Source organism: Bos taurus, chromosome 23, assembly GCF_002263795.3.
Source record: "Bos taurus isolate L1 Dominette 01449 registration number 42190680 breed Hereford chromosome 23, ARS-UCD2.0, whole genome shotgun sequence".
Lineage (NCBI taxonomy): Eukaryota > Metazoa > Chordata > Mammalia > Artiodactyla > Bovidae > Bos > Bos taurus.
In genome coordinates this window covers 34,588,312-34,614,675 of record NC_037350.1, presented here as the reverse complement: position 1 = coordinate 34,614,675, position 26,364 = coordinate 34,588,312, and the positions used below count along the sequence as shown (strand labels likewise).

The window sequence follows — 26,364 nt, the reverse complement described above, 5'->3', positions numbered from 1 at the left end:
CACAAATTGCTACATTACATTGTAGAGTGAAAAACAATAAGATGTGATGTGAACACGGTGCTGCAGTGGATTGAAGTAAAGCTAGGAGCCATCTAAGTGTGTCATAGGAGTGACACAAATGGGATGGCTTTATGATACAGTTTTGAAAGTTTGATGGGATATTGAGTGGAAAAATAGGAAAGCGGTATATCTGTCAATTCATTTAGGATCATCTTATGAAAAAGGATCTCTGACATCTTAGATCAAGGAAACTGAGATATTAATATGTATAGCATTATAAGGTATTAGTGAATAATCAAGTCTGACAAAAACACAAGAAATGTTCATGTTTTACCATACATGTTGTATCTCTCATGACTATGTTCCCATGATATACTGTATATATTATTGTAGGGTTAGAGTGGAGAAATACTTGTATGGATTTTTATGCATTAGGGAGAATCATATATGTCAATTTGGAGAGTTTGTCTTTATTCTACAAAGCAACAGAAAACCAAGAACATTTAGTCCAAGAGACCAGAATGTCCAGAATTAGAAAAGAGAAACTTCAATGTGGATTGAGGAGTTGTGGCTGTTGGGGCTGGTAGAGAAAGAGAAAGAGACCAGAAAGAATATTATGACACTAAAAATCAAAGAGGGCTCTGCCAAGTGAAAAGTAGCAAAGGATGTGAGAGATACAGGAAATGAAATAGACCTTGACCACATGCAAGGAATGAGGCAGATATTAGAGTCAAAAAAGGCATCCACAATATGGGACCAGTTGAGTCAATAAATGACTGAAAAGTCAGAGGGAAGGGAGGAGATAAATTAAGGTTTTATCCAAAAGCACCTGAGCTGTATTTATCTGTATTTCATCATCTTAGTACCAGAAATCACCAAAAAATGTTAAGGTTCTGCAGAAAATGATAGAAATAAGTACTCTACGGAGCCTCTGCTAGACCCTATGGAATACCAGAACCAAAGCACGACTACCCAGTGAAAACAAGCAGTAAGTCACTAGTCACTTTCAATACCTAAATTAGACATACACTGTAAAGCATAGAGGATGAATGGAAATAAAATGGAAACAACCCATACCTTTACAGATCCAGCCTAAACAAAACCTAAAACCTAAATAAAATAGAGGTAATGGTCTCCTTAATCATGTGTCCACTTTCTCCAAGAGTTTCTCATTCCTTTTGCCTAAATCCTCCCTTGATTACTAACCCTTCATTGCCTTACTCTCAGCAGATGATCAGCTAATCACTAATCAAATAAAGAAACAGTATTCACTCCTGAGATATATTTGTATTGATGGACTCTACAAACTGAAGAGCTTTCTAATCCCCTGAAAGTAAACCATAATACTGGAAGGACTCCTCTCCAGCGCCTTTCCAAAATGCCCAGTGGGCAGCAATTGCGAGTCTAGCTACTTAGATGTGTTCTGCCATAATTATAACCTGTTTGGATAGTGAAGACAGGAGACAGATGAAGCACTGAAAGATGTTGAGAAAAAAATGCATGGACAAGTGGAAAAGATAGCACAAGCCTTAAACACCGATCTATGCCTGCACACCATACCATGTGTGATGGAGCCAGGTGGGTCTAATCAGGAATGGATTTGTCAAGAAAGCTCTATGTGAGTTGGCACTGAGAAATTTGATTCAACTCAACTGTTTCAACATTATTCTTTGATTCTAAGACTCAAAGCCACTTGTCTCATTTAACTGCACTAATTCAAAAAGGGAATATACTCATTGCCTATTTGAACACTGCTAAGAGATTATAAAAGTTCTCATTGCAAGAAGAAAATTATAACTATTTCTAGTGACAGATTTTCACCAGACTTATTGAGGTGATCATTTTGCAATATATTTCAAACAATTATGTTGTACACCTGAAACCAAAATAACATTATATGTCAATATTATTTATGTATAATGATACCTGAAACTGAAATAGCATATTTGTCAATGTGACCTATATATAATGATCATATAATCATTATGATCTATACATAACACATATGTATACCTTCAGTTAAGTTCAGTCACTCAGTCATATCCAACTCTTTGAGACCCCACAGACTGCAGCACATCAGGCTCCCCTGTCCTTCACCATCTCCTGGAGCTTGCTTAAACTCATGTCCATGGAGTTGGTGATGCCATCCAATTATTTCATCCTCTGCCTTCTCCTTCTCCTCCTGCCATCAATCTTTCCCAGCATCATGGTCTTTGCCAATGAGTGAGTTCTTTGCATCACGTGGCCAAAATATTGGATTTCCAGCTTCAGTATCAATCCTTTCAATGAATATTCAAGGCCGATTTCCTTTAGTATTGACTGGTTTGCTCTCCTTGCAGTCCAAGGGACTATCAAGAGTCTTCTCCAACATCGCAGTTCAAAAGCATCAATTTCTCAGTCCTCAGTTTCCTTATGATCCAGCTCTCACATCCATACTGATTACTGGGAAAACCATAGGTTTGACTAGATGGAAATTTATTTATATATATAAACATATATGTACTCACACCTATGTAAGGAACAGTTTTTGAAAAGGAATATAATTATATTTTGGATAAAGAAAACAAATCAACTTGTATAGTTTTTTTTTTTTTTTCAAATGTGCATGTTGGCAATCATATTTGGTCTAAAACATTATCTTCAAATAATCTGCAATAAACATGAATCCAAGTACATTATATGGTATCTTAACAGGTGATCTGTACTATTGGAAAAGAACTAGTAAAGCAGAGGATGGGGTTTAGGGAATAAAGGTGAAGAAAGGGAGGTGATTTAAAAAAATACAACTTAGACCACACTGAGGGGAGCAAACATGCTTTCTTTCATTCAAGAGTCAAGTTTTCCCCTGTCCAGGCAGGTCTCTTGGTCTTCTACCCAACTTCAAAATTGTTTCCATCTCTGAGGCTCTATGCAAACTCATGTAAACATGGATGTTCTGAACATTCTGCCTCTCTTCAGTTGAACTGGTTTCATAAAAAATTGTTGGTAAACTCCCCCAAATTAAGTAACATTTTATGCAGCAAATTTTGATAATTTTCTGTTTCCTGAATAGCTAATCTCCAATTTTTTTTCCATTTTTCAACACAGTGTCAGTGACCTAATTATATTATGTAAAAATATTATATATGCATTGCTATTCTAATATATTATGACATTTAACAAATATATACAAAATATAAATTAAATGACAGTGAGATAAAAATAAATGGAAATGGAAATACTAACATTTTCTTCCCCAGGGGATGAGGACACTCATCTTTATGGCCACTGGACTAATGGATTCTGAATGTACACACATGTTTATACGAGTTAACTACCATAATAAAGTAATTTCTTTTACATATAGTTTCAATCAAAGTTCTCGGAATACCACAAGGGGCCAAGAATACAATTGTATGTGAATAACTCTCTTCATATGCATATGTAAAATTGTGTGAGCTCAATTAAGTAATCACCTTTAGTTCTTTTGTTATTCCGTCAATTCATCTACTAGTAAGTAATCCAAACTCTACAATAGATATCTTTTTTTCAGGGTTTAAATCTCAAGTCATAATAAAGGTGGAGCAATGGCCTAGAAGAATGAATAAAATGTCACATGGATATCATCATATATATGCATTTGTAAAGAAAATTAATGAAAACAATCAGAAGACTTACAGTTTGCTGAAACAGAAAGTGTACTCACTCAGAGATGAATATACATATCACCTAGAAAAAATACTTTCTCAGCTTCTGATGACGTCTAAAGAAGGGGACTCCAAGACTTTCATCTCCAGCCTACTGTGGACTCCTTTTCACTTTGCTCCTCAACTTCCCTCCATAAAATCTCTTCCCTAGGTTATAAACACACCTTGGGCTTCTGGTTCAGACAAGATGGCCTTGATCTCTTTGTGCCCACTCCTCTCTCTGTTCTGGAAATAAAAAGAGACCACTAAAGGAGACCTTGTATATTTGGCAAGAAGAAGGTGAACTAGATTAGGGCCTGAAGAATGGAAGAGCAACACAGCAGCACCTATGAGAGGACAAGCCAGGCCCAGCATTCCTGACCTCCAGCCTAGTGTCAGAAGGCAGCCTGAGTAGGGCTGTTCCTCCCAAGGAATACATGTGAAGGAACACCAGATGATGGTTTAGTTGCTAAGCTGTGCCTGACTCTGTGTGACCCCATGTACTGTAGCCCACCAGGTTCCTCTGTCCATAGAATTCTCCAGGCAAGAATACGGATTCCCATGTCCTCCTCCAGGGGATGTTCCCAACTCTTCACAAGGCAAGTGGATTCCTTACCATCTGAGCCACCAGGAAAGCCCAAGAAACTAAACAATCACATGGATATTTGGATAATAAAAGGATAAAAGCATATGCTCATGTGAGATAAAGTAGATTTTAGATTAAAGAAAATTTCAAAAGACAAAGGAATACAAGGACATTACATAAGGAAAAAAGAGTAGAATCCCTGGTTCAGGAAGATCCCCTGGAGGAGGGTATGACAACCCACCTTAACATTCTTCCCTGGAGAATCCCCATGGACAGAGGAGCCTGGCAGGCTATATAGTTCATGGGGTCACAAGGAGTTTGACATGATTGAAGTCACTTAGCACACATATAAGAGAGTAAAACTTAAAAGTCTTCACCAAAAAGATCTTGAAAGGTAAATATGTGAGGTGATATTAATAGATATGTTAATTAAATCAATGAGGGAATCCATTAGTAATGTATACCTATTTAAATTGTCATGTATACTTTAAATATCTTGCCATTTTATCTGGAAAATACATTTTTAAAAAACTGAAAAAAGAAAATAAGCAAGAATTTCAATGCTTTTTATATAATTTTGTAGGTATTTCAGATATTACACTTGGTATGTAAAAGTTTTTTTTTTTTTAATTCCAGATAATAACCAGTGGGATTCACTGGACATTTAGAAAAGGAAGAAACCTTGGAAATTATCTAGACAATCCTCCCATATTAAGGATATATAAGTAAACCCAGAATGATTATGTCACTTATCTAAACTTATAAAACTCAATGCAAAAGTAGCAATAGAAACCAGGTTTCCTAGGTTTAAGTGAATCTTTACTGAATTACCTGGTAAATGGAAATATCTCCTATGCTCTGCAAAACTTGATTCTTATCTCTTTCACAGAGGTGATCATATTCCACCTTGTATTCATTGTCCAGTTAGCATAAGTTTTACCAAGTCAATTGAATTCTGTAAAGGCTCAATCCTGGCATGTCTGTTCTTCTCACTCTATATTCTCACATATGGCTAAAGCTCTTTATAAGTGCCTTCTTCCCCCTGGAACACCCTCCCTCTCTTACATGATTACCTCCTCGACATCTTTCGGCTCTCAGTAAAAACCACTTCCATACAACAGTCTTTCCTGACTCCGACACAGCTCAGGTCTCCTTTTAGGTGGACTTAGGGCATTCTGTGCTTTTCCCTCTCGACACGTGTCCCAATTGTGGTACAGCATTTAACTTTGAAATTTACCTCATTTCTGTTTTTCTATTAAAATTTAAGTCCTAATTTACAAAGGTCTTTTATTCCACATACACTAGCCCTCACAGTTTCATGTCCTAAGATACTGTGATAATCGAGTCACTGACTAAAAGGCTGAATAGGACAGAACTAGAGACAGTGCTCTGAACCTGCCACTTGAGTCTACTTTTTACCATAGGATTCTCAGCTTCACTAGAGGAGTTCAGTTTCTTAGCTGTACTTTCTGATCATGACAGATGAAAATACTTTAAGGAGAGTCTACAAATCAAATATTCTTACATTGTACACAAACACCTACTCTCTCTTCAAAGGTAACAAAAGAAATCCACCTCCTTGATGAATTGTTACCTACTTTTCCCTGATGAAAGTATCATCTTCCTCCTTATGGCTTCCTAATTTCATTCTTTTCATTTTTATCTCACTGACCACATTCTGTCTTATAGTTAATTATCTGAACAACACCAATCCCCACTGCTTTAATTCAGTTCTCTTGGGTTTACAAAGGCTGCACCAACTACCCTGAACTTACTATTTACTGAGTATCAACCATGGCAGAAACTGGTATTTTTCACAGACCAGCTTATTTGTTCCTTTTGAGGTAAATATTACAATTAAAAGCAAATACTCAGACTCTGGTATTTTGAAAAAACTGACAACTGGACAAAATCTTAACCGCTATTCCAGATGGAAGTTCTTTTTGTGTTATTTATTTATTTATTTATTTATTTTCAGAAAGAACTTGCATTCTAGATAGCTTTCAGGTGAATGGAAACGGGACTGATATGTTAACTGGAAAAAAAACACTGTTGCAAGAAACAAAAGTAGACAAATCACGCATCTTCTGTATACGTCAAGACTCATTTTATTGGAAACTGTGGGCTCAGACAGTAAAGAGTCCGCCTGCAGTACAGGAGACCTGGATTCCATCCCTAGTCAGGAAGATCACTGGAAGAGGGCATGTCAAACAACTCTAGTATTCTTGCCTAGAGAATTCCCATGGACAGAGGAGCCTGGTGGGCTGCGGGGTCATCAGACCATGGAGTCATAAAGTGTTAGACTCAAATGAGCAACTGTGCATAGCAAAATTCCTCAAGGTGACATACTGATATTTAGAAACAGTTTTCTCTCAGTATTGTGCTTAACTACAACTCCTGCTTTTCAATGAAAGACCAAAGATAAAAATAGTATTCCCTAACAATCAAGTAATTATTTCTATCAAGGAATTTTTCCTAAAGCTAAGCTAGAAAAATACACTGTGAGATAGAGCAGATAATTAGAAGTAGAAGAGATCCAAACACGGATGCTGCACGACCAATTGATAATTTTCTTTTCAGGAAAAAGAGTAAAACTTCACTTTGAGATCATGTTTTATACAGAGATTTGCATAATCTAGGAAATGTAAAGGATTTTCTACTCTAATTTCCTTGTTTAGTTGAGATAACCAAGGCCTAGAGAAGTGAAGATAAGTTTACTAAGTCAAGGAGCAGTTATGTTGGGATTCTGATGAGAGCCCAGTGACAGGCCTTAGGGTTCAGTTGCTTCATCTTTGGGCTGACATGCTGGAGATTGGGTTACCAGTAATGGTGCAGTCTTTAGGCTGAATTGCTTTTAGTTTGGGAAATCTCTATCTTTGCTCTTAACACCCTCAACTAATTGCATAAAATCCACCATCTATTGGTTTAAATGTTAATTACATCTAAGAAAATATCTTCCCAGGTAAGCATGTCACAGAACTACAATTTGAAAGAAATGTACAATTCTATGGTTTATGTTACCACATGCCACTGGAATTGAATATCTATGCTACCTGTTCCACATTCATGACCTAGGAAGGGAAAACAAGATTGACAATTTTCTTTTTTCCCACTTAATCATGTCCAGAGTTTTAGTGCATGCAGGCTGCTATTGCAAAATGCCAGAGGCTGGGTGGTTTATAAACCACGTTATTTATCACAGTTCTGGAGGCTAGAAGTCCAAGATCAGGGTGCCAGCATGGTTGAGTGAGTGAGGGCCTCTTCCAGGACATATCCCTAAATAGCAGGGATGAACAAGTATTTCAGGCCTCTTTCACAAGAGCTCTAATCCCATTCATGTGGGCTCTGCCTGCATGTGGGTTCTGAACTCATGAACTCATTATTTTCAAATGGTCCCACCATCTAAAATCGTGGCTTTGGTTATTAGGTTTTCAACATATGAATTTTGAGAGAACACAAGCATTTAGACCATGACACCCAATGAGGAGACTGACTTGTCTAATGTAACCCAAAGCCTTATCCATACTGAAAGCTCTCTGGTGCTGATAGGAAGCCAAGGACTAAGGAATTATAGATTTCTCCTGGTATATACCCAGGGGATTTCAGAGTTTTGAAAGATACAGATAAAAAACTGTCTTATTTGGGGGGGGAATTGTCTATTCTTTAAAAAACAGCATGCATTTTGTACACTGTATTCGAATATATAAAACTCGATTACCTATCCATACACCAAAACACATTACAGAAATACAAACAATCCCATTTACAATTGCATCAAAAAAATAAAATACTTATAAATAAATTTAAACAAAGTGTTGAAAGATCTATGAATGAAAACATTCAAGACACTCATGAAAGAAATATTTAAAAGACACAAGAGGGACATATTTCATATTTATTGATTGGAAGAATTAATATTTTAATACATCCATACTACCCACAGCTATCTTCATATTCACTGCAGTCTCTCTCGAAATTCCAAGGCATTTTTCACAAAACAGAAAAAAAAAAATTCTACAAAATGTATAAAACTGTTGTTGTTGTTCAGTTGCCAGGTCCTGTCTGACTCTCTGTGACTTCACAGACTCAGATCCCCAGACTTCCCTGTCCCTTACCATCTCCTAGAATTTGCCCAAGTTCGTGCCCATTGAATTGGTGATGCCATCCAACCATCTCATCCTCTGTCACCCTCTTTTTCTTCTCCCTTCAATCTTTCCCAGCATCAGGGTCTTTTCCAATGAGTCAGCTATTCACATTAGGTGGCCAAAGTATTGGAGATTCAGCTTCAGCATCAGTCCTTCCGAAGAGTATTTGGGGTTGATTTCCTTTAAGGTTGACTGGTTTGATCTTCTTGGTGCCCAGGGACTCTCAAGAGTCTTCTATACCAGCACAGTTCGAAAACATCAGTTCTTCAGCACTCTGCCTTCTTTATTGTCTGTCCAGCTCTTACATGTGGACATGACTACTGGAAAGAGCACAGCCTTGACTATACAGACCTCTGTCGGCAAAGTGATGTCTTTGCTTTTAACACACTGTCTAGGTTTGTCAGAGCTTTCCTGCCAAGAAGCAATCGTCTTTAATTTCATGGCTGCAGTCACCATCCACAGTGATTTTAGAGCCCAGGAAGAGGAAATCTGTCACTGCTTCCACCTTTTCCCCTTCTATTTGCATGTAAGTGATGGGGCCAGATGCCATGATCTTAGCTTTTTTGATATTGAGTTTCAAGCCAGCTTTTTCACTCTCCTCTTTCACCCTCATCAGAGGCTTTTTAGTTCCTCTTCACTTTCTGCCATTAGAGTGGTATCATTCACATATCTGAGGTTGTTAATATTTCTCCCAGTAATCTTGATTCCAGCCTTTAGGACTCATCCAGTCCAATATTTCGCATGACATGCTCTGCATATAAGTTAAATCAGCAGGGTGACAGTATTCAGCCTTGACGGACTCCTTCACTCATTTTGAATCAGTTTATTGTTCCTTGTCTGCCTCTAACTGTTACTTTTTGAACTGCATACAGGTTTCTCAGAAGTCAGGTAAGGTTCAACTGGTATTCCCATCTCCTTAAGAATTTTCCACTTTGTTGTGATTACACACAGTCTGGTGAGGTCAATGAAGCAGATGTTTTTCTGGAATTCCCTTGGCATTACTATGTTACAGCAAATGTTGCCAATTTGATCTCTGGTTCCTCTGCCTTTTCTAAACCCACCTTGAACATCTGGAAGATCTAGGTTCACATAATACTGAAGCCTAGCCTGGAGGATTTTGAGCATAATCTTATGAGCACTGGAGATGAGTGCACCTGTTCAGTGGCTTGGACATTCTTTAATACTGTCCTTCTTGGGAATTGGGATGAGGATTGACCTCTTCCTGTCCTCTGGCCACTGCTGGCTTTTCCAAAATTTCTGACATATTGAATGGAGCACTTTAAAGCATCATCTTTCAGGATTTTAAATAGCTTTGCTGGCATTTTATCACTTCCACAAGCTTTGTTGGCAGCAGTGCTTTTTAAGACCCACTGGAGTTAACATTCAAGAATTTCTGGTTCTGAGTGAGAAACTACACCATTGTGATTATCTGGGTCATTAAGATATTTTTTTGTATAGTTCTGTTTATTTTTTACATCTCTTCTTGGTCTGTTCTGCTGTATTAAATCACAAAACACCTAAGATAAAAGTGATCTTGAGAAAGAAGAACAAAGTTCAAGACTAGGGTTGCTGGTTTCAAATTGTATTAGAAAGCTATAGTAATCAAAACAGAATGATTTGCTTCTGGCACAAACACAGACACATAGATCAACAGAGCAGAACAGCGAAGCCGGAAAGAAAGGCACATCCGTATATTGTCGGTTAGCTTATGAAAACGGAGCCAAGAATATCCAGTGGGGAAAGGACAAGCTTTACAAAATGGCACTGGGAAAACTGGATAGTCCTGTGAAAAAATGAAACTGTGCCCATCTTTTACCATACACAAAAATCTACTAAAAAGGGATTAAAAAGTTGAACATAAGACTTAAAGCAATTAAACTCCTAGAAGAAGACATCGAGGTAATCTTCTTGCCATCAGTCTTTGCAACGAGTTTTTGGGTTTCACACCAAGAGCAAAGGCAACAAATGCAAAAACGGACTAGTGGGACCACATCCAACTCCAGACAAAGGAACATCAGCAAAATCAAATGGCAATTTACAGATTGACAGAAGATATTTCCCAATCATATATTTGATAAGTGCTTAATATCCAAAATAACATGAGACATACAACCCAAGTGCAAAAACCCCAAATAATCTAAATTTTTAATGGAGCATAAGAAAAGTAAGAGTTTCAATAAATCTGAAGATTAGACTGTAGATGAGAGACACAGCAAGGTTTTCCTTCTAGATCAACAAAAGCCTGTGCTTTCCTGACATTACTTTCTTTCATCTCCACTCACTTGTTTGACAATTACAGTTCACAGTGTACAATCTTCTATCAATAGGAATCACCCCACAGTGAGCTATAATGTATACTAAGAACAGCCCCACTGGAAAAAATACTAATATTTGCATACTTACTAATGAGGTATATCAAAAGGAAGGTAATTTCCAGAGTTTACCAATCTATTGTTTTCTACATTTCATTTCAAAATTGAGCCACCTAGTAAGGAAAATGAGTTAAGGGACCCCAATAATATATAGATAGAAAATAAGTTTTAAATGGGAGCATTAATGCATTATAGTTTGGGGGCAATTTATTATTGTTGTTGTAAGTGTATTCCTTTTGATTTTCTACTGCATCAGGTTATAATTTATTATAAATATTGATACCAACATACAGACACCTACTGCTAAATTTATAGTGAGTATAGAAGACAGAATATATTAGGCAAGAAGTGAAAGTATGGGAAGTCAGCAATGGTAGTAAAGTAAAGGGCAGTATTGCTTTGAGAGGAAGGAAGGTTCTCAAAGTTTCTTGAAACACCAAGAACACGCCAGATGTGAGGAATTAGCTTAATTTGTAAATCAGAAACTCTACTAGAAGTTATTTAATTTCATAAAAACATTACGATGCTAAAACCCAAAATTTAGACAGAGAATAGGGTTGGGTCAGGTATATAGATAGACATTTAAAATTCTCCATTGATTAGTGCATCAGGCACTTAAGGACCACCCTCACTGAAGTCTTTCTCTATTGCTCAACCTACAGGTACCAGCATGGAGAAAGAGACAGCACTACTCCACAGGCAGTAGAAGCCTACCTTTATGGCCTAATGGCTTTCCTTAAGAAGCATTCCATGCAGCAGATTTTCTCCATCCCATCCCATCTGGCTGACTCCCCACAGTCAACAGGAGTCCTCACCCTGGGATCATTCCTCAATCCCCATGGCTCCAGCTCCCAGCTTCCATGGACACCAGTGGACTTACAACCTTGTCCGAGGTATGAAAGGCTGCAGCATGGCTTGTCTATGTGGTTCTTACTCTGTTCAGACTGTCACAGATTAGTTAGCTCACTCCCCAACTGCTTCAAATGCCTCCCCTGTCCCAGTAGATGGCCATGGATGCGGGGATCTCTCCCCAGTGCTTCAGCCCCTTCACCCCCAGGTGCAAGCTGTTCCACTTGCTCTCCTCCTTCTTTCCCCTTCCTCCTTGTCCCTTCTTTCCTTTGTCCTACCAAGTTCTGTATGGATCCGGATGTTCCTTTTCAGTAGTCAGAGAGCCCTGCCAGGATTCACCTGGTCTTCTGTGAGAACTGCTGCATCTTTAGATGTTCTTGATGCATCGGTGGAGAGAGGTGTATCCCACTTCCACCTACCCCTCCGTCATCTTGTCCACCCCCATTTGTGCATGGATTAGAAACGAGTTTCCTTTTCTATTAAGTAACACTGCCATCACCACACACATTTAACTTTTGCTTTTTGAGGAGAACACAGGTAAGTTCCACTCCCTTCATTTGAGTCAGTCATTCAGCCGTGTCCAACTCTTTGAGACCCCATGGACTGCAGCACACCAGGCTTCCCTGTACATCCTTGACTCCCAGAGCTTACTCAAACTCATGTCCATCTAGTTGGTGATGCTGCTCAATGATGTCCACTCTCTCAGACAATTGCAAAAATACAACACTATCTTATAGTTACATTAACCATGCTATATATTAGAGCCCTGTTCAGTTCAGTTGCTCATTCATGTCCCTCTCTTTGTGACCCCATGGACTGCAGCAACACAGGCTTCCCTATCCATAACCAATTCCCAGAGCTTGCTCAAATACATAATTTGATCCCATGATTATATCATGAAGCTCAAAGTTATATCTTCAGATCTTATTAATTTTTTATATATGAAAGTGTGTAACCTTTAAAAATCTCTCCCTATTTCCCCTACCCTCCAGTCTTTGGCAATCATTTTTTCTACTCTGAGTTCCATCTTTTTTTTTTTTTTGAGATTCCTTATAATTGAGATCATACGGAATTTGTCTTTCTCTGACTTAGTTCACTTACTGTAATGCCCTCCAGTTACACCTATGTGCCCACAAATGGAAGGATTTCTTTCTTTTCCTAATGGCTAAATAATATTTATCTATATATGTCACATCACATTGTTTTAATCCATTTACCTGTCAAAAGATACTCAGGTTGTGCCTATATCAAGGCTACTGTGAATAATGCTTCAGTAAACATGGGAATACAGATCTCTCTTTGAGACAATGATTTCATTTCCTTTGACTATATATCCAGAAGTGGGATAATGCATCACATAACAGTTCTCTTCTAAGTTTCTTGAGGAACCTCCACAGTATGTTTCCATGGGAGACCAGTGTACATCCCTACCAACAGTGCATAACCACTCCTTTTTCTCCACATCCTCAATAACATTTGTCATTTCTTACCTTTTGGTACTAGCCATTCAAACAGGTATGAGGTGATACCTGTTGTGCTTTTGATCTGCATTTCCTTTGCTTATTAGTGATGCTGAGCATCTTGTCATATACCTCTTGATCATCTATATGTCTTATCTGTGGGAAAATGTCTATTCTTTAAAGATGGAGCATACATCATGTTTACTATATTCCAATATACGAAACTCAGTTGTCGACGTGTATATCAACAACAAACTATCAGAAAGTGGAATAAAGAAAACAATCCATTTACTATTGCATCACAAAAAGATAAAACAATAAGAAATAAACTCAAAAAAGGTGTCGAAAGATTTTATCAAAACCTTTAAGACATTGGTAAGAGAAATTTAAAAACAGTGAAAGATATGTAAAGTTAGGTGGTCGATCCAATGTGGTTCTTGAGGGAGGATTTGCATTACTATAAACTTCCCTCTTAGAACTGCTGTTGTTGCATCCTCTAGGTTTTAGATCATCATATTTTCAGTGTTCTTTGTTTCTAGGAATGTTCTGATTTCCCTTAGTTCTTCAGTAACCTGTTCATTATTAAGAAATGTGTTGCTTAATCTCCATGTATTTGTGTTCTTTAAAGTTTTTTTCCCCATATAATTGATATCATCTCTAGTGTGGTCAGAGAAAATGCGTGATATAATTTCAGTTTCCTTAAATTTACTGAGGTTTGATTTGTGACCCAAGATGAGGAAAATGTTCCATGTGTACTTGAGAAGAAAGTGTACTCTTCTGCATTTGGATAGAATGTGCTGAAGATATCAATTAGGTCTGTTTGCTCTAATATTTCCTTTTAGGCTTATGTTTCCTTATTAATTTTCTGTTTTGATGATATATTTCAAAATTGAAACACCTAGTAAGGAAAAATGAGTAGGGGACCTCAACAATACATGGATAGAAAGTCATTTAAAACTGGGAGCATTACTTAATTATAATTTGGGGGAATGCATTATTACTAATACTACTGTAATTTTCTTCCCTTTAATTCTCTGCTATACTAGGTTGATATTGATTTAAAATAGTAATACCAACATAGAGGCACATAGTACTCAAGTTACAGTAGATTGAGAAAGACAAAGCTTATGAGGCAGGAAGTGAAATCACAGAAAGTTAGCAATGGTATCAAAACAAGGGGAGTATTACCTAGAAAGAAAGAAGAGTTCTCTAATTGTTTGGAGACAACACGAACAAGCCAGATGAGAGCCAATCAGCTTAAGCTGTATACCAGAAACCGCACCGGAAGGAAAATGAAGTTCATGAAAATATGCTGATGCTAAACGCCAAAATCCAGACAGTAAGAGAATAGGGTAGGGTTTATGTAGATGCTGAAAACTACTCAGAGAGATAGACATGGAAGCAAATTCACTAATGAGCATCAGAAAGATCAAAGCATAAAAGGGTCTGAAAATAAATCGTAAAGGGACTTGGTAGACTGATCAAAAGAATAAGAGAATCAAATTAGAAAACCAAAATATACAGACTTGTGCATGTGATAGACCCAGAGAATGCTCAGCAGAGAAAATTTCGGCCTTAGTGACCAGCGAACAGAAGCCTCCAGCATCAGGAACAAAATCCCTGGGCAGGACTCACAACTGTGTGCTTCTGGGAACAGCCTCAGTTTCAAAGTTTGGGCATACACCACCAAAAAGTGAACGCAGACAAGGATTATAGCTTGCTATGACACTGAATCAAGACAATAGTGTTTGTGAGTTTACTTTTCTCTCAACTATAAAGTTAATGAATCACTAACCAATGATAATTGACACCATCAGTTTCCAGTCAGATCCTCTTTAGTCATACAGTGGATATCTGAACCTGTTATATGATCCCCAGTAACAGTTTTAATAATTAAATTTATAGATGTTAGTTGAAGGAAAATTGCTTTACAATACTGTACTGCTTTTGGCCAAACAATAGCATGAATCAGCCATAGGTATACCTATGTCCCCTTGCCCTTGAACCTCCTTCCCACCTTCCTTCCCATCCCAACCCTTGAAGTTGGTACAAAAAAACATGGAATGCTTCACAAATTTGTGTTTCATCCTTGGGCAGGGGCCATGCTAATCTTCTCATTATTATTCCAATTTTTTCATATATGTGCTACCAAAGCAATGACATATCTAACATTTTAACAGAAAAGGAAATCATATAGTTAGTCATCTACCAATAAATGATCAATTACATTAGGAATTAGGGTATTCTGCTATATTTACTACCCCTTATAGAATTGAATTTTATAAGTTCCAAAATTCCATGTAGGAATTAAGCATATATTTATGCATAACACATGTAACATGCACAGAAATATATGCACACAAATACATCTGTGTTCATACAACCTATTATCCTCCTTGCCTGTCACAATAAGCTCTTTAGTTGATGAGAGAGACAGTCCCAAATTTCTCCAACTTTTATGTCTCCTTTTTGAGAACCACTTCTTTTATTTTCATCACATAATTTTAAATGACCAGTTTATTCTTAGATACCATGCCCCTTTAAACTAACAAAGAGTAGAGAAACCTAGTAAATGCTGATATCTTATCCTTAATTAAATTACTACTCTTCTGGTAAATTGGAAAAAGAATCATGTTCAGATCTCATTCAAGAGGATAAAATCTCTATTTTATCATTTCTCTTGTCCAAACTCAATTCTTGCTCACTTGAGTCTTAAATTATATTACTTACAAAGGACGCACAGGAAAAGTAATATTAAAATCACGCTTGCAAGAGTCTATGATTTTATGCTTCTGTTGGCCAAAGGTAGGGCCAGGAATAATTTCTGAAATATTACAATACATCGTGGAAGCATGAAGGTCTAGTTCTACTATCAAAGAGGAGATGTTTGGAGAAGGTTCAAAAACTAAGCCCCATGAGTTGTCAGGATGTACTCCCAACCAGACACGTAAATTTGTCCCTAAAAAGTCAAAGTCAGGAAAGGGCAGGCCTTGTTTGCAGAGCCAGTGATGTTGTCTAGGGTGCTGACCAGGTAATATTCTTGTATTACCATTTGGAGATTTATTTGCTATTTTCTCGAAGAAACAAACATAATGAGAAGATTAAGGATGCATAAAAGTAGAAGAGCTGTCAAGGTGCCTAGAAGAAAGGCTAGCCAGGAGAACCAGGCCCCCACACTGATAATTGTCAAAGACTGTAACAGTGAGTGTTTTATAGACAGAGCAGAACAGTGGATAAAACCAGTGTTCTAAGGCCACTGCTGTTTTGCAGTCAAAGACAAAATATTTTTCTCTTTAAGCAGAGTCATCACAGCTCCCAATGTGGTCCTGGTTACACACATGCAGACCGAGAGCCACAGGCATGTGTGATGTGACATCAGAAGTGAACAGAGGAGTGTACTGGTGCCCACTCACCTGCATCTGCTTCTAATGGGACCTGGGGAAAATTACTTGCCCTCTCTAAGTCATTGCATCTTAATTGATGTAACTTGGTGATCATAGTGAAGATTAAGGCTATCTCACAGGGTTCCTGTGAAACACAAATTTTAAGATGTTCTAAAGCTCTTGTGAAAGTATCAAAGACATGCATGGGGTTTTTAGGTGAGTGAGCAGATCCAAGGTACAGTATCCTTTTTCTCTTAGTATTCTCTTTTTAGTCAATAGCAGAGATCAGTCAGTCACGAGTTTACTCTTATCCCAGCGTGATGGTAAACCACACAGATCAACTGGACTTTTCTTGTCATTTCAGTGTCTAAAATGCAAGCATTAGACAATGTAGAGTGAAAAAATCATAAACTCCTAGAGGCCTCGCTGCTAAAAGTCTGCAGAGTCCCAGTATTAAACTGTCTTAAAAGAATGGCCTAAGCAATCTGGTTCAGAATTAAGTTCCAAATGTTTGCAGAGCACAGAAGTACTTCTGGGAGCAATACAAAAATGCAGGGAGTAACCTACTTCTCCAACTCTCTATCTGTACAATATCATCATCCATCTAAATTTACACAGAAAGCGCTCCTTCCCCACCCCAACTACTACAGCACCAACTCTTGCTCAGAGCAACAGGGAAAGAGAAGCCTTCCCTCCACAGGATGGATTTGATAATCTCAGGTGACTATATCATCTCAAAATGGCACATGTTTTTATTTAAACAGGGTCCTGCCTGCTCCTGCTGCTGGTCATGTCAAATCTGCTCTTGTGCCAAGGCATCTTATGCCCGTCCCTCTGTCCTGACGGGGATGACGTCTGCCGGGCCTCCCTTATAGACCTGTTTGTCCATGCCTCCGTTCTGTCCACCGGCATGTATAACCACTCCGTGAAAATGTTCACTGATTTTGTAAGTACTGTGGTGGTGGTAGTTTAGTTGTTAAGTCGTGTCTGACTTTTCTGACCCCATGGATAGTAGCCCGCCAGGCTCCTAGAAGGAACCTTCGCGTAAGTGACTGGGCTATATCATCCTTTCAATAAGAAGGCTGCATCAGCCAAACTTCAAATAACACCCTCTCTAGGTCAAAGAAGCTATCAGCTCATAAGATGTGGAAATCGAAGAAAGGTTCAGTTTTATGAAATCTCAAAGATTCCTAAGAAGTGCAATAACTTTTTCAATTTCCTTTCATTCATTTTGTTTTTTATTTTCCAAAATAAATGATTTTGTATTTGTAGGCTAGGAATGCCATAAAAGAATACAATAGACTCAGTGGAATAAACAACAGAAATTTATTTCCTCACAGTTCTGGGGTCTACAAGTCCAAGATCAGGGTGCCAGCAAGGTGAGGTTCTGGTAAGAACTCTTTCTTCCCAGGCTGGCTTCTCCCTGTGTCCTCACACAGGGTGGGGTGGGGAAGAGAGACAGAGGAAAAGACACAGAGATGTACAGAGAAAAGAGAAAATTCTCTGCTGTTTTGCTTCATGAAAACACTAAACCTGTTGGATCAGTTTTCCACCCTATGACCTCATTTAACGTTAATGGGTTTCGCTGGTGGCTCAGATGGTAAAGCATCTGCCCATAATGTGAGAGACCTGGTTTCTATCCCTGGGTCTGGAAGATTCCCTGGAAGAGGGAATAGCAAGCCACTCCAGTATTCTTGCCTGAGAACTCCCATGGACAGAGGAGTCTGGTGGGCTACAGTCCATTTCAAAACACAGCACTTTGGCAGTTAGGGCTCTAACACATGAAGTTGAAGAACACAGATTCAGTCCACAATACTACCTGACATAAAACACTTTTAGGTGGGACTGGGGAAAAGGAAGCATGTTGATTTTCTGGTCCTTCAGTGTCTCTCTGGGCTTTCTTCTCCAGGCTCAGAGTAAATAGCCAATAAATGAGAACTGCTCTGCAGTGAACTGGGTGGATGGAGCATGTTAAACAAAGCTGAATCCCGGTCACAAAAACGAATACTGGTAGTTTTTTTTAATGCTACAAATTATTGTTTTAAGATTTGCAGTAAATAGGTTTTGAGCTACAATAGAAGGGGAGTTTACAATTGGAAACAATTATTCTCTTTCTGATGAAGGTGTTTGAAAATTGTATGTTAATTCTTTTAGGTCAATCAAGGAGCACACAGTAGAGCAGACAGCTAATAAAAAGTGGCACTAAAGGTTTCTGTTAAATTCACGTAGTTCTTTTTACTCACTATTTTTGTTTCATCCTCCATTTTTGACTGTCCATTTTTTTTTCCAACTCTTCCAAGTAACCTCTTGAAATGTTCATAACTTTTGCCAAAGATTAGTTTTTCTGTCAATGTGTTAGCTAGATTTTTCTATTCTTATTCTCAGTCCATTGCTTAGTATTTCCTATAACTTTATGCCATGTTTTTCTGCAGTACCATTTTGTCCCCATAAACAACATTGTATTCTGCACCTGGAATGAACACTAAGCTTCTTGGTGTGAGGATCAGAGATAAGTCAGAGTCATAACTTATAACTCCTTATAAGGGAATATATTGGCTCTAACTCACAGTAAACAAGAGACTAAATGGTTAAATATAGGTGCATGCATACATTCTAAGTCACTTCAGTTGTGTCCAACTCTTTGCAACCCTACTGACTGTAGCCCAACAGGCTCCTCTGTCCATAGGATTGGCCAGGCAAGAATACTGGAGTATGCTGATGTACACTCTTGCAAGGGATTCACCACACCTAGGGATCAAACCTGAGACCTCTTATATCTCCTGCATTGGCAGGAATGTTCTTTCCTACTACCATCACCTGAGAAGCACCAAATATCGGTACATATGTACTATAGTTGGTTCAAATACTAAAAAATAAACAATATATAATAATATAACAGAGAAGGGAAAAGGTTAAACTTAGAGAAGTTAGATGTAAAATCAATTTTATAGAGACAATGTATAGAAAAAGTAGGAAAATAATGACTTGCAAATTTTGGGATGCCCCCCCCATTAAAAAATTATACATGTATCAACATGTTAATGTTGTGGTTTTAGGTTCATCTACTGAATGCCCAACAACCCTAACTAATTGTCTGATCACTTTCAGGATGAACAGTATGCCCAGGGCAAAGAGTACTTTATCAATGTCTCCGACAAGTGCCACACCAATTCCCTCCATCTCCCTGAAGACATGCAGCACATCCGACGGATGAACGTGAGTCTTTTACCTGGGTTTTTTACTGTGTCAAATGAGACAGTATGTCGGTTACCAGGCTTCAGATTATTAGAGGTAATGTTAACTGTACACGCAGAAAAAGTTGGAGGCCTGTAAGCAATTGAAGAGAAATTATATTATGCAGTTGATGAAGCATGAGTGAAATCAAGGAATGACTAAAGATCTATAGTAGCAACATAAATAACAGATCTATAAATCATCCATGCAGACAAGTTTACTTCAACCAATGCATTGGACACAGGATTGCAGCTATTATACTGTACGAAAACAGGAAATGAATGGGAACCTCCATGTGTAAAATAAAAGATTGCAAAATTCATGAATATGTAAGAAACACACCCCAGTTTTGAGTACTCCCTGTTACTAGTGACTCCTACATGGGATCCTATACTGCACCACCAGAGCCATCGTGTCTTCCTTTCAAGGATCTCCTTATTCTGCTTCTATTTCCCTGACACCACCTTCATTCGTCATTCTCAATGACTCCTCTGTCACCTTTTATTCTTAATTTGTAAGTCTCCCCAACAATGGCCTATAAAACATTGTTTTGCTTCTCATGGCCGTAACGATTGCCTCTGTTCTGAGAACAACACAGTTTACATATCAAGCCTCAATCATTTATGGCAGCTCCAAATTTTCATCATTATAGTCTCTCCTTTCTGATTTCCTGCATTATCCTTCGTCCTAACATTATTTAAAATATTTTCACATGCATCCCCTCTTAAAATACTATCTTCTTTCTCTACAACCTTCTTAATGATACCAGCATTCTTTTCCTCTGTTAAGCTCATTAATAATGAGGATAATCAAGTAAAGGACAAAGATCAAAGAGGAAGAGGAGGAGGGATTTTTCAATAAGCTTAAATTTAAATTTTATTGAGAGTTACTACATAGCCATACATTTTACTCAGCATATAAACATGCTGAGGACTATATTTAATCCTATTCAGTTCTCTGTTCTTTACCACTAAAACGGTTCATGGCTGTAAAGAAATCAGGCATATTAACTAGAGATCTTCAGCCCCCGGGATTTTCAGGCTCAATTCTGCTAGTAGTAGTGAACTAGGGGGGACCCTCCATTGTGAATCCCACTGATGCTGTTACTAAAGACAACGCTGTGCCATTTTCTGCTCGGACACATGTCAACAAAACAGACTGTTCTGATATCAGCAGGGGGCTGGTGTTGGGATCAGCTGAGGAGAGAAGCCTGTTTAGGAATGTCTTGTCTTCTTCATTGTCTCTTTGTTGTAATGTCATAAAACAAATTACCAATCAAAAATCAATACGAATGACTCATCTGATTCATTAATACGAATGAATCACTGGGTGACAATGATGTGGGCACAGGTGGAATCCCTCTTTCCTGGGTCAGGCACTGCAGCACATACTGACTTGAGTAAATACTTAGATTCTCTCAGGCAAATATACAAACATAAAAGAACTCACTGAGTGGTGGTAGAATTTCAGAAGAAAAAAGAAAATTCTTCATGGTATAAATTAGAACTTATCAGAAATATTAGTAAAATAACATAGATATTATATGTTTTATAATATTATCTTTTAATAATTCAACAAAGTGTGAACTAATAGCTTACGTTTTATCCTTTTGCAACTTTTACTACCTTCAAAAATCTCTGCATGCACATAGGAATAACCAAGAGATTTTTAGGTCAGCTGCTCTGAGCAAAGATCACATGTTACCAAAACCACTGAATTATTATTTTAATGAGACTGTTTCTTATGCTTGCTTAGAGTAAAGGCCTTATTATGTGGATACTCATGTTACTATACTCCTGGCAAAGACCTCTGTATCAGCTAGTCACGGACCTGCGGAGTATGAAAGAAGTCTCAAATACTATCCTATCCAGCGCTAGAGAAAATGTGAAAAAACTAAAAGAACTTCAAGCACTCATAGAGAGGCCGTTCAGCCAGGTGAGCATCCTGCAGAGGGCTTTCATGCTTTGCTCATGGATGAAAGAGGTGACCTCTGTAATGTGTAAGGAGTTTGGAAATATCTCATTTTGTAAGAAAAAGATTCATGACTTCTATATTCTAGACTGCTACTACATAAAGCAGGAGCCTAGTCATTCATAGTGATAAATTCTACTGTAAAGGAATCAGAATTTCACTGCAATTTTTGACATGTGCAGCCTTCCCTGCACTGAATACAATTCCACCAAAAGCTTGCTTCTTCCTGGGCACAGGTGGTTGAAATATTTTCAAGAGTAAGAGAACTAGAGTACAGAATTTCCAAGATCAGCATTTTCTTCAAAGTATCCCATGACATCTGCTATTCAAGTTCCGCTTGTCTTCTTTCTCTGTTCTCCTCAAATCAAAGGATGAGAGTGGGAAGGAAGCAAAGAGAAAGTTAAAACTAAACTTGAGTTATGTTTCTGCTTTTTAGATTCCTAATAGTTTTCTTAGAGGCTGGCTCCAAATCCATATCTAGAGAATTTTATATTTATATGTCTTCCCCAGATCTTAATTTGATAATTAGAAGGAACAAAGATAAACAAATACTAATAAAACACATAAGAAGTCATCGTCTTTTGGATATTCAGGTTATTTTTACAGCCAGGAGGAAGATGTACATCGCTCGCATTTACTGGTTTGGACTCCGATCCCTACTGTCGAGCAATGAAGATAGGCGTCATTCTGCATTTTATAGCCTGTTCTTCTGCCTGCGCAGAGATACTCGTAAACTTGACATTTACACCAAGTTCGTGGCGTGCCGACTGATCTATAAGAAGTGTTAAATCCACATCTATACCATCCAGGTCTGAGACGGTCATAATGATCTATCCCATAGCAAGCTTATTTGAAATTTACAGCTTTTTAATGCATGCTCTGTGAAATGGGTCTCTTCTTAAAAAAATAAACACAAACTCTGTAGAGATGTCAAAATCTAAGACGGCAATTTGTCAACATTTCTTATTTTCATTTAATATAAAATCAAAAAAAAAAAATCTACCCCTACAATTGAGAGAATGAAGCTCCTACTAAAATTAGTCACAAATAGTAGAAGCTGGCATTACAAAGAAGACCATTAAAAATTACTTAAGAATCACAGCCAATTATTCTGGGTCATGTTATTAGAATCAAAGAATTAGACAATTGTTCATCATTCTGGTCATGCTACCAAGAAGACTGAATTCTCAGGATTCTTTGTGAAAGCCAGCCACGAACTGTCAGCCAACTGTTACAATCACAGTGTTACACCAGAAAATATAAATGCTTCGCACCTTTGTATAAATAGCATGAGGTTTACTGAACTATCTAAGAATTGTTAGGATGCTGTCTTAGTCCTTCTGGGTTACTATAACAAAACATCAGAGGCTTAAAAACAATGGAAATGGATTTCCACAGCGTGGTCATGCAGGGTTCTTTCTGGTCACACACTTCTTACTGTATCCTCACATGGGGGAGGGCTCGGGAGCTCTGTGGGTCTCTTATATATAAAAGCACTCAACTCATTGAGGAGGCTCCATCCTTATAATTCCATCACTTCACAAAGGCTCCGCCTGTGGATGTCATAACCATGAGAATCAGGATTTCATCATATGAAATTTCTGGGGGACACAAAGACTGAGACCATAGCAGATACAAAGGTGAACTGGCTCATCCTCTTGCAGTGGCTGTCGTCACCCACACTCCACTGCATCCTCATTTCCTGCATCACCATGCAGCCATTCCATATTCACTCTGGGTTTCACAAGTCCAGGTCAGTCAAGCGTCAGCTCCATCTCATATTCAGCCTATTCAATGTTTCCCTCTCCCCTGCTGAGGCCCAGGGAACCTACCAGGAAATGCAGATATGTCCATTTCTGCAAGGTCCCTTATCTCTCCCTCTCTGGATCTTCATTCCTTGGGCCAGGTTGGATCAGGGGAAATGGTAACAAGATGGGAAAGTTCTGACATCACTGACTTACATGGTGCTGTTGAAGCCTTTTCTTGGTCTAGACGGACTGATCTGAAATTCCCCCTGACTGACAAGTGTTTCCCTTGTGGGGTATCCTTGTGATTTTCCAGGACATTCACAAGTTGGGGATCCCCAACTTCATAGTTTCTTTTTTAATCAGGGGAAATGTTCTGAAACCACAGCTCCCCACCTGCAGTAGTCACCACAGCCTCTCTGTTTCCCTCACTCTGCAAGCACCATCTGGAGAAAATTAAGCAGCCCACATTCAGCTACCTACTAGCTGATCCACAGGTAATCCATGTATCATAAACACTCTGAACAATTGAATGGCAGATATACTGGTGTGCATCTGTCCACTGCCTGAGGCCTCTGCACGATTATCCAACTGGTCACATAGACACCGAGGAGATCAGAACACTGGATTCAAAAACACATTTATCTGAGAAGTGAGATGCCATTCTCTCTTCCTTTTAGAGTAACCATCCTAGTCATTAATTATTTCCCCTTACAAACATGCCCTAGTAGGTCCCTGAATTATAAAATTCTCCAAATAGACTGAGTCTCTACTGAGACTGGAGCAGTGTGAGTGGATTAGGGACACCCAGCTTGTTCAACAGCCTCCAAACAACATGGGATGAGGGCCAATCACTTGATCGGCTCTCCTAAGAAGTCAGTGATGTTCTGGGCTGGTTTTGCAGCATCTTTAGGGCTTTAGCAGTAATTCCTAGTAAACAGAAAATGGGAAATCAAAAGTTAGAACGGAAAGGGGGATGAATAAGAGAGAAGTAAGAGAAAGACAGAAGGAAGGAAAAGCATTAAAGGGAAAATGAGTCAAGAACTTGGGTAGTGAAGGTTGAAATGCTGTTAGAACACTTTATTTTTAAGGACCCAAATATATATGCTTTTTTTTAAGATCCTAAGGGCAAATATCTCATATTCCCTTTTATTTCCATTTTCTCTTCTCTCGTCTTTTTTCTGAAATTGTCCTTTATATTAGGAGTATTCTTATGTTGTTATTAAGGTCATTGTTCTAGAGATGAACAAAGCCTGGCAACTCTTCAGGGCAGAATCCAGCCAAATTATCTTCTTTTAGGCAAAGACACCTTTCACCCACATACAGGAACACTGTCCAGCAAAACCAACCTCTTCCCTCATAGACAGGGTTATTCTTGCCTTAGTCCTGCTCCTGCCTCTACCTGGGATGACCCAAATCTTTCAGAACATGACAGAATACTCTGCCCCAAAGCAATCTATCAATCCCTCCTTAGGCTCCTTCATGCATGTAAAGTGTCAGCTTTCTTGTATTTTCACTTTCTTCTTTCAAAAGGCAAAAGACCATGAAAAAACCCTATAAGCACTTTCTAAGTCATTTACTGCCAAAAACATCTAATTCTATTGTGTTACTTGCTTAAATATTTTTCCTTCAATGTCTAGATATTTCCAGCAGAGAGGATGGTATTTATTAGAGTGGAAATTTGGAATAAGGGGGACAATGCAATTGGAGGAAACATATATTCACCAATAGACCACACACATCTTCATGTATTGTTTCTTATAAAATTTACTTCAAGCATAAATTTAAGACTTTAGATCAACAACAAAGGTGGTGACTTTGAAAGCACTCTCCTTGCTTGACTGTGACATATAAGGTGAATACTGTAGATTTCAGACAATATTGAACAGAGCCATAGATATTCTATAGAGTCAGTCAGGAATAGCCAAAGAGGGGACATTTGGACAGGATTTAACAACCACTCCCTTGCCATCCAGAAAGTGCTGATTTTTCCCTCTTTGCAGATTTCCATGCAAGATTACATTTGAAGAAATGGCCCTGCTATATCAAGAATAGTAACAGTGTTTACTGAATGGAAACAAACAAATGAAGAACCTTTGAAGTTCACTGACCTTATAGATTAGTAAATCACATGTCATGGATACAATGAGGACTTAAACTGAAGTTTAAAAAAATCTCTATTTTCCAGAAGTAGGCCCTCAAGTTGTGGAGAAGGAGAGGGTGATATAAACACATAAATTACTATATGGCATGGTAGAGTGAAGAAGAAGAAGATGTGATGCCAACACGGGGCTACAGTGGATTCAAGTAAAGCTAGGAGCCATCTGAGTGTGTCATGAGAGTGATACAAATGGGATGGCTTTATGATGGAGTTTTGAATGGTTGATGGGATATTGATGTGGAAAAATAGGAATATCTGTCAATTCATTTAGGATCGTCTTATGAAGTAAGGATCTCTGACATCCTAGATCAAGGCAACTGAGATATTAATACGTATAGCATTATAAGGTATCAGTGAATAATCAAGTCTGACAAAAACATGAGAAATGTTCATATTTTACCATAAATGTTATATCCTTCATGATTATGCTCTCATGATATGCTGTATATATTATTGTAGGATTAGAATGGAGAAATACTTGTATGGATTATTATGCATTAAGAAGGACATATATGTCAATTAGGAGAGTTTGTCTTTATTATACAAAGCAACAGGAAACCAAGAACATTGTTTAGTCCAAGAGAACAGTATGTCCAGAATTTGAAAAGAAAAACTTTAATGTGGATTGTGGAGTTGTGGCTGTTGGAGCTGGTAGAGAAAGAGAAAGACACGAGAAAGAGCTGGGAATATTATGACACTAAAAATCAAAGAGGGCTCTGCCAAGTGAAAAGAAGCAAAGGATGTGAGAGATACAGGAAATGAAATAGACCTTGACCACATGCAAGGAATGAGG

At 38.2% G+C, this 26,364-nt stretch overlaps 1 protein-coding gene and 1 non-coding gene across 2 annotated transcripts; one reads left to right on the top strand and one right to left on the bottom strand.

Moving 5' to 3' along the window:
• Positions 1 to 1,288: 1,288 nt before the first annotated feature.
• PRP4 (prolactin-related protein 13) lies at positions 1,289 to 22,606 on the top strand. Its single transcript, NM_212448.2, is given in 6 exon segments — positions 1,289 to 1,576; positions 11,430 to 11,661; positions 17,225 to 17,406; positions 19,569 to 19,676; positions 21,450 to 21,629; positions 22,259 to 22,606. Coding segments are annotated over 5 exon segments (720 nt in total). The 5' UTR covers positions 1,289 to 1,576; positions 11,430 to 11,606; the 3' UTR covers positions 22,454 to 22,606.
• LOC112443938 (U6 spliceosomal RNA) lies at positions 15,130 to 15,235 on the bottom strand. The gene has a single exon (XR_003032339.1). It is a non-coding gene; the product is annotated as a U6 spliceosomal RNA (small nuclear RNA).
• Positions 22,607 to 26,364: the final 3,758 nt, after the last annotated feature.